The following is a 9,525-nucleotide window of genomic DNA, read 5'->3' on the forward strand; positions in this document are numbered from 1 at the left end:
ACTAACATGAAAGTTAAAAACTGCAGAATCAGTTTTAGGGAGTCTCCACACATTCATAAATTTTACTTCCAAGGGTCCTACTAGGTTCCCACTGTGAGAAGAGGAAAATAATCCCCTGTTCTTTCTGTATGAATAGGGAAAAACCATTTGAGATAGTTATACTCACAATATTGTTCTCCTTAACAAGACTTGCTTTCAAGTCATACCATCTTACCAGAAACTAATCACCTTGGTTTTTACTAGGATCTAAATGGAGGGGGCACCAGGGACTTACAGGGAGACATGTCAGAGTGAGAGCTAAGGTGAGACTTGCTCTATACAGAAGTGCCAACAGTATCCACTGTTCCCTGTTGAGCCCTCCCCATCACCCAGTGCATGGACACAGTGCAGCCATAGCTGAGAGATCATCAAACGGGATAACAGAGGTCACTCCACCCAGAGGATTCCCTGAAACCCCGCCTCCCTGAACTTGTGGCTCCACACAAATCACAACCAGGTGTGTCCTTGCTTAGTAGGTGCACCTGGCTGAGCAGCACTTAGACTCACTGGTGACAGCTGGCCTTTTGAGGCAACTATAAGCACAGCTTCTGCGGATTGCTTGCTGAATCTTAATAGGTGGCTCCCAAGGGACAGAGACTTGGGCTAAATTTGGCCTGCAGCTGAACCCCTCTCAGGACTGTGCCGCTGGACACCTACCACACAAATCCACACTAATAAGACTGGGAGACTTAGGAGCTTTGCTTATTACATAGAAACAGACACAGAAAGGCAGCCAAAATGGGAAGAAAAAGAAGCAGAAACCATATGAGAGAACAGAACAGAGATCCAGGAATAATGGAGTCAAGCAATCTAACAGATGCAAAGTTCAAACCACTGGGTTATAAAGATGCTCAATGAAGTGTAGGTAAATTCAGTGAGAACTTTAATAAAGAGATTTAAAAAACATAAAAATGGAAATGGAAATTATAAAAGAGAACCAGTCTGAAATGAAGAATACATAATCTGAGATGAGAAGTATATTAACTGGAATAAACAAAGTAAATAGAGGATCGAATGACCTATATAGAGGATGAGAAAGCCAAGGACACTCAAGCAGAATGGCAAGAAGAAAGAAGCCAAGACTATAATAATAATGATTTAAGAAGCCTGTGGGACACTATTAAAGGTAAATATATACAAATCATCAAGGTATAGGAAGGAAAACAAGATGTTGAACAGCTATTTGAAGAACTAATGATGAAAAACTTCCCTAACCTGGTGAAGGAAATAGACATACAACATCAGAGAATCCCCAAAACCAGGAATCCAAAGAGGCCACATCATAATTAAAGACATATCATAATTAAAATGCCAAAGGTTATACATAAAGAAAGAATCTTAAAAGCAGCAAGATAAAAGGAGATAGTTATCTACAAGAGAACACCCATAAAACTGGCAGCTGATTTCTCAAAAGAAACTATGCAGAACAGAAGCGCTTGGCGCAGCTGATTTCTCAAAAGAAACTATGCAGAACAGAAGCACTTGGCACAAAATATCTGGTCATAAAAATCCAGGATCTACATTCAAGAATACTTTATCCAGCAAAGCTATCATTTCAAGTTGAAGGACAGATAAAGAGCTTCCCAGACAAAAATAAGCTAAAGGAATTTATCATCACCAAGCTAGTACTACAGGAAATGTTGGAAGGACTTCTTTAAGAAGAAAAAACATGTATCATAAACAGAAATAAAGAATGGTATGTTGGGAGCTGAGCTAACTTGGCAAGCTTTGAGATAAGTGGCACTAAACTATTTTAAACACTCGGTGTTTTCCAAGAAGGGAGTTGTAAGAACTTCATTGTTTTGTAGGAACTTCATTGTTTTGTAATTTGGCTGACCTTGGGTCTTGACTGCTGTTTTCTCATTGCGATGCTATAAGTAGTGTGTTTTAAATAAACTCGAGGACACAGACACAGACACAGACACAGCTTGATTCTGTGATCCCTCCTGCAATTCTGTCTGTCTTCTTTCTTTTCCTCAGTCCATGCTCCCCCTTTCAGGTACCCTCAATTACTTCGTCGGCTGGCTTCCGACAAGTGGCGCCCGAACAGGGACCTGAACACGGGGGATAACAGCTAGGACGTGCCGCAGAGTAAGGCGTGCGCACGCGGCATCTGGGGACCTAAGAGTCCTGTAGGCGGCCAACCGTAAGTACGCAGGAGTATTGTAATATAGAAACTGAAACAGAAACTTAAAGAAGTAAAAATGGGCCAAGGAAATAGCCGGCTGCTTTTTGTACATATGCTTAAAAATATGCTTAGAGTAAGAGGGGCCAAAGTGGGCCAGCAACAATTAACTAAGTTTTTGCAATTTGTAGAAGTATGTCCCTGGTTTCCGGAAGAAGGGACTGTAGATTTAGAAACCTGGAAAAGGGTAGGACAAAAATTGCAAGATTATTATGATGTTCATGGGCCTGGTAACTTCCCGATGGAAACTAAGCAGTCCGAGACTGCTTAGACCCCCGACATGAGAGGGACAAATGGCGAGAGCATGGCGCCCCGTGTCCTGAGGCCTCCCCTGAAGTGGAAGGCTCCAATAGTAAGCCTCAGGATGAGAGCAAGCCCTCGGTGCCACCTGATGAAGGTTTAGGTACACACTATTCTTCTTTGTTTTTTGGGGATGAGGAAGATCCTCTCAACCCCGGGGATGTGGCGCAATCAGGAGAGGAGTCTGCTAGGTACCGTGGGGATGACAACCTGCTGCCCTTTGAGGCGTTTGTGGATGATTCGTTGGGAGGAAAACAGATAGCAAAATTGGAAAAGAAGATAGAGGCGTTGACACAACAATTTAAAGCCTTTGGCTATGAGTCACCTGGGCCACCTCGAATGCCTACTCCTGCTATGATAGCTGGATTGGACCCTCCTTTGGTTAATATGAATAAAGGACAACATTTGACCCCTTTAAAATTACCTGGATCTACTGCCCCGCTCCGTTCAGGGCTAGAGCAAGGCCTTCGGCAGGCAGCTGCTGCCGGAGAGTCCATTCCTGGGTTCTCTTTGATGGCTTTTCCTGTTTATGATGCACAAGACCAGCAAGGACAAGCCCAAAGGGTTCATGGGCCTGTTTCTTTCAAGACGCTGAAAGAACTTAAGACTGCTTGTGCTCAATATGGAGCAACGGCTCCTTTTACCCTGGCTCAGTTTGAGAGCCTCTGTGCAGGGGCTTTAACACCATGGGATTGGAAAACGATTGCTCGTGCCTGTTTGTCGGGAGGTAATTTCCTCCTCTGGGACGCTGGGTATCGAGAGGAATGCGATAAGACAGCCAGGTTGAATATCAAGGTAATAATGGAATCACTTATGAGATGTTAGCAGGGGAAGGACAATATCGGGATAATGCTCAACAGTTAGGGTATCCAGTTGGTGCTTATGGGCAGATTAACACTGCAGCAAAGAGGGCTTGGACCATGTTACCTGATTCTGAACAAAGAACTGAGGAACTTTCTAAAGTAAGGCAAGGACCCGATGAGCCATATCAGGATTTTGTAGCTCGTTTGCTTACAGCCTCCTCACGCCTAATTAGTGACCAAGAGGCAGGCATGGTCCTGGTGAAACAGTTAGCTTATGAAAATGCTAACTCTGTATGCCAGACGGCCTTGAGGCCTTTCAGAAAGAAGGGTGACTTAGGGGATTATATCCGATTGTGTTTGGATATTGGGCTGTCCTATCAGCAAGGTGTTGCTTTTGCGGCCGAATCCAAGGTCTTTCCATAAAAGATGTTTTGTTTAATCAGCAAAAAGAAGGAAAACAAGGCAACAAGTGTTTTGGGTGCGGGCGCCCCAGTCATCAGGTGAGGGATTGCCTTACCAGAAATGACCAAGGAAAAGGAAGGGAGCCTGGGGTGTGTCCCAAATGCAGGAGGGGAAAACATTGGGCAAGAGATTGTAAGTCTAAGACCAATGTGGCAGGCCAATTTATTCAGGGAAACGGATGGAGGGGCCAGCTCTGGGCCCCGAAGCAGTGTTACGGGGTAATGCAATCATTCATCCCTCAACAACAGGGAAATCCGTTCTCTCACTGGCCCGAGCCACCGCAGGAAGCGCAGGACTGGACCTCAGTTCCTCCACCTATGCAGTCTTAACTCCAGAAATGGGGGTACAAGCCTTGCCCACAGGGGTTTTTGGACCTCTTCCCAAAAATATGTTTGGGTTGCTTCTTGGGCGCAGCAGCACAACCCTGAGGGGAATTAAGGTGCAACCTGGTGTGATTGATGCAGATTATACAGGAGAAATTAAAATTATGATAGAATCCCCTTCAGATGTTGCTACCTTTCCAGCTGGCCAACGTGTAGCTCAATTCATACTTCTACCCCTTCCTAAAACAGGTTTTGTGGCTTCGGCTACCCCTCGAGGGAATCAAGGCTTTGGTTCTTCTGAAATGTATTGGGTGCAATCTGTCACACAGGACAGGCCAACTTTAGCCCTTCAGTTAAATGGAAAACCCTTAATGGGACTCTTAGATACTGGAGCAGATGTCTCTGTAATTGCTTCCCAGCATTGGCCTCAAAATTGGCCCAAACAATCTACTATGACTCAACTTCAGGGAATAGGGCAAACTCAGTCTCCCGAACAAAGTAGTGATCTGATCAGATGGAAAGATGATGAAGGGCATGAAGGAGTTTTCCAACCATATATTGTCTCTGGCTTTCCAGTCAACCTATGGGGAAGAGATATTATGGAAAATATGGGAGTTTATCTCTATAGTCCTAATCCTATTATATCACAGCAACTGTTTGATCAAGGACTTTTACCTCAGCAGGGTTTGGGAAGTAAAGGGCAAGGTTCAACCTCAGCCCTTATGCCTAAGCCACGTCCACATAGAGCTGGTCTGGGGTATTTTTAGAGGAGGCCATTATCCAGCCTGTACCTCACGCAGACCCAATCACCTGGAAAAGCGAGGAACCTGTGTGGGTGGATCAATGGCCTCTAACAGAGGAAAAAATAAAGGCAGCTCAGTTGTTAGTGCAGGAACAACTGAACCAAGGGCACATTGTGCCTTCTAACTCTCCTTGGAATTCACCTATTTTTGTCATAAAAAAGAAATCAGGAGAGTGGAGGCTCTTGCAGGACCTACGACAGGTAAATCAAACAATGGAAGTGATGGGAGCCCTGCAGCCCGGGCTCCCTATACCATCTGCTATTCCACATAATACATTTAAGATTATAGTGGATTTAAAAGATTGTTTTTTCACTATTCCCTTAGCCCCTAAGGACTGTAAGCGCTTTGCTTTCAGTGTACCTTCCACTAATTTCAAGGAGCCTAAGAAAAGATATCATTGGACTGTGCTTCCGCAAGGAATGGCTAATAGCCCAACTCTCTGTCAAAAATTTGTAGCTCAAGCCCTAGAAAAAGTTCGCAAAGAATACTCTTTAGTATATTTGATTCATTATATGGATGATATCCTGTTAGCCCATCCCAATGAAGGTGAATTATTAGCTGCTAAGCCTCTCTTCAAGATGCCTTCCGTCAAAGAGGGTTAATAATAGCCCCTAAAAAGGTGCAAAAATATCCTCCTTATTCCTATTTAGGGTATGTTTTGTATCCAAAAATGATTGTGCCTCAAAAACCGCGCATTAGAGTAGATCATTTAAAAACTTTGAACGATTTTCAGAAACTTTTAGGAGTTATTAACTGGCTGCGGCCTTATCTTAAAATTACTACTGGGGAGTTAAAACCTTTGTTTGACATTCTCAAGGGAGATCCCTCCCCATCCTCTGATCGTTCCTTAACCCCTGAGGGTAAAGAAGCTTTGTGTAATGTAGAAAATGCCATTTCATCACTACAAGTTCAATTTATAGATTATACTAAACCCTGGGAAGCTCATATATTTGCCACTGCCCATGCCCCTACAGCAGTTTTATGGCAGGGTGGTCCCCTGCTTTGGCTACACTTATCTGTCTCCCCTGGAAAGGTATTAACCCCCTATTATGAGGCCGTAGCCAGCTTACTTCAATTGGCTCGTGAGGAGTCTAAACAGTATTTTGGAAAAGAACCTGAAACTATTACTGTCCCTTATACCAAACAGCAAATTGCCTGGCTTTTTCAAAATACTGATTCTTGGCCTATTGCCTGTGCACATTTTGCTGGTAAATTAGATAATCATCTACCCAATGATAAACTGTTGCAGTTTGCAAGTATGCAAGGATTCATTTTTCCCCAGTGCACCCGACAACAACCTATCAAAGGTGCTGACGTGATATTTACTGATGGTTCCTCTAATGGTATGGGTGCCTTTATGGTACAGGGCTGTTCGCCTGTGCAATTTAAAACCTCTGCAGCTTCAGCACAAATTGTGGAACTTCAAACAGTGGCTGCCGTTTTTGCTACTTTCCTTTCTCCTTTCAATTTGTATACAGATAGTCAATACATAGTGCGAGCTGTCTCTGTCCTTGACACAGTTTCATTCATATCTACTACTAACAATATTATCCAATCATTATTATGTCAAATTCAGCGGGCTATTCAAACCCGAGTAAGCCCTTTCTTCATTGGGCATATTAGAGCTCATACTGGATTGCCAGGGTCATTATCTGAGGGAAATAATTTAGTGGATAAAGCTACCCAACTTTACGTTCTCCTGAATAGTACACCCCTAGAAAAGGCCCGTCACTCGCATTCTTTACACCATCAAAATAGTCACAGTCTGAGAAAACAGTTTCACCTTATGCGTGAAGCAGCTCGTCAGATTGTTAAGCAGTGTCCTGTTTGCCCTCAGATGCATTCTGTGCCTCCACTAGGAGTAAACTCTAGAGGTTTAAAACCTAACCATCTCTGGCAAATGGACGTTACCCACGTACCTGAATTTGGCCGCTTAAAATATGTTCATGTTGCCATTGATACCTTTTCAGGATGCCTATATGCCTCGGCTAAAGCTGGAGAGGCTACAAAACATGTTATAGCTCATTGTTTGGCTGGCTTCGCAACCTTGGGCATACCTTCTATTATTAAAACTGACAATGGCAGTGGTTATACTAGTAAAGCTTTCTGCACCTTTTGTTCACAATTTAATATTGTATGCAAAACAAGTATCCCTTATAATCCCCAAGGCCAAGGTATCATTGAACATGCGCATAGCTCCCTCAAAAATCAATTAAATAAAATAAGAAAGGTAGAGCTGTACCCTCTGTCTCCTCAAAACTCCCTTAATCATGCTCTTTTCATTTTAAATTTTTTAATTTTGGATGCCCACGGGCGGTCTGCAGCTGATCGATTTTGGCATCCCTCTACTTCTCAACACTATGCTCTAGTAAGGTGGAAAGATCCTCTTACTGGGTTATGAAATGGTCCCGACCCTGTGCTGATCTGGGGTCGAGGACATGTCTGTGTTTTCCCACAGGATGAAGATGGGCCGCGATGGCTGCCAGAGAGATTGGTCTGCCTTGCAAGTTCTTCCAACTGCTGTGATGCTCACCCTGTTCTTACTGATCTTGCCAGCGGTAACTGAGGGAGCGTTACATTGGGCATATATTCCTGAACCTCCAGTGCTGCATCCTGCTGTATGGTCTGGACCACAAGTTCGAGTTTTTTCTAGCAATACAGAACTTTTAGGACTGCCATTAGCCATGGAACAGCAATATGTATATGATAATTTTAATTTTTCAGGATCAGCAATAGGACTACCTATTTGTTTTCTATTCAATTCTACTTCTCAATCTGGGTGTTTGAATATCACGGAGCAGCTTTGGCCTAAGAAAGGAGGGGCTATTATGCTTGGGGCTCCCGATGGCAAAACTGTAAGCAACAATGATACAATCCCGTTTGAACTTTGTCACTCGAAGAGGCATGTGCAAAAAGATTCAGTATGGTGGCATCGTTGTCATCAAGAAAATGTTACTTTGTACCGGGTAACAGGATTTAATGAAACTGTTTGGGACTTCTCTCGGCCTTATGACACTAAGACTGCCTTATCTGCTGGACTCTGGAAAACAAGCTCTGGCGCTTGGCAGACTCACATTTGGAAATTGGCTGCCGGACTTGTGACAATGAGTATTAGCATGACTAATGAATCTCGGACCAATTCACGCAGTAGTGGTTCAGGAGAAAAATTCTTATATGCCCTTAGAACTTGTGTTAATGTCCCATATATATTATTGTTAGGAAATTTTAATATTTTTGTAGATAACAATACTAATCAATTTAATATATCTTGTAATAATTGTCAGCTGTCTAATTGTGTTACTCCTGTTAACACTTCTGTTCTCGTGCTTAGACAACCGCCATTTATAATGGTTCCTGTTAACCTTACAGGCCCTTGGTTTGATGAATATGGATTACAGGTATTGCAAGAAATAAATAATTCCTTGCGCAGATCAAAGAGAGCTATAGCTGTCTTGGTGGCAGGTGTCCTCTCATTAATTACATTAGTGGTCACGGCTGCCACAACTGCTATATCTTTATCCAATTCTATACAAACTGCAGCATTTGTAAATGATTTAACTAAAAATGTTTCCCTAACCATGGGTTCTCAAGAGAACATAGATGAGAAAATTGAGCAAAAGTTAGAAGCCTTGTATGAGACAGTGAACTTCCTGGGAGAGGAAATGCAGGCCTTAAAGCTGTCCTCACACTTACGCTGTCATGTCCAATATCGATGGATTTGTGTGACCCCCCAAAAATATAATCAAACCTCTCACCCATGGGAGAAAATAAAAAATCACCTACAGGGAATATGGCATAGCGCCAACATGTCTTTAGATTTAGTGCAGCTTCATAGAGAAATTTTGGCCCTGAAAGAGGCCCCTGATCTTCAGATTAATACTGCGCAAACTGTACGGGATTTCTTGAAAGGCCTAAAAAGTATAGTCCCTACATGGGGACCTTTTACCCACTTGTTGGGATCAGTAAATACTCTGGCTTGTTGCATGTTGGTGTTTATGTGTCTGATGCCACTTGTATTGAAATGTACTATAAGAACTCTGCGAGATCTCGGCTCAGAAATACATTCTTTAAAACTGAAAATGAAGCAACCCCCTGTATAGTGACTGGTAGTCAAAGATGGGTAAGGACCCCCTGGAACCTGGACAACCTAAGACAGGGTATGTATGATGGAATACATATCCCAATGACGGGTAAGATCCAGAGATTCGCAGGAGGCCACCTAAGACAGGCACAGTCACCTTGCGCCAGAACCAGGAGGGTTCAGGCATTTAAAAAATAAAAAAGGGGGAGATGTTGGGAGCTGAGCTAACTTGGCGAGCTTTGAGATAAGTGGCACTAAACTATTTTAAACACTTGGTGTTTTCCAAGAGGGGAGTTGTAAGAACTTCATTGTTTTGTAGGATGAGTAATTTGGCTGACCTTGGGTCTTGACTGCTGTTTTCTCATTGTGATGCTATAAGTAGTGTGTTTTAAATAAACTCGGGGACACAGACACAGACACAGCTTGATTCTGTGATCCCTCCTGCAATTCTGTCTGTCTTCTTTCTTTTCCTCAGTCCATGCTCTCCCTTTCAGGTACCCTCAATTACTTCGTCGGCTGGCTTCCGACA

At 43.1% G+C, this 9,525-nt stretch overlaps 2 protein-coding genes across 2 annotated transcripts; both read left to right on the forward strand.

Moving 5' to 3' along the window:
• Nucleotides 1–1,972: 1,972 nt before the first annotated feature.
• LOC120615492 (endogenous retrovirus group K member 13-1 Env polyprotein-like) lies at nt 1,973–9,393 on the forward strand. Its single transcript, XM_039878558.1, has 2 exons — nt 1,973–2,185; nt 7,374–9,393. The coding sequence occupies exon 2, from the start codon at nt 7,375–7,377 to the stop codon at nt 9,013–9,015; it is 1,641 nt and encodes a 546-aa protein (XP_039734492.1). The 5' UTR covers nt 1,973–2,185; nt 7,374; the 3' UTR covers nt 9,016–9,393.
• Nucleotides 2,481–7,856, forward strand: LOC120615493 (uncharacterized; the record flags this gene model as incomplete). Its single annotated transcript, XM_039878559.1, has 2 exons — nt 2,481–3,251; nt 4,951–7,856. Coding segments are annotated over 2 exons (860 nt in total), but the record flags the coding sequence as incomplete, so codon positions are not given.
• Nucleotides 9,394–9,525: the final 132 nt, after the last annotated feature.

This window comes from Pteropus medius, unplaced genomic scaffold, assembly GCF_902729225.1.
Source record: "Pteropus medius unplaced genomic scaffold, Ma_sr-lr_union100, whole genome shotgun sequence".
NCBI classification, from domain to species: Eukaryota; Metazoa; Chordata; class Mammalia; order Chiroptera; family Pteropodidae; genus Pteropus; species Pteropus medius.

What these genes read in the sequence shown, in the direction of transcription:
- LOC120615492 (XM_039878558.1), top strand. Translation starts at nt 7,375, where the DNA reads ATGAAGATGGGCCGCGATGGCTGCCAGAGAGATTGGTCTGCCTTGCAA.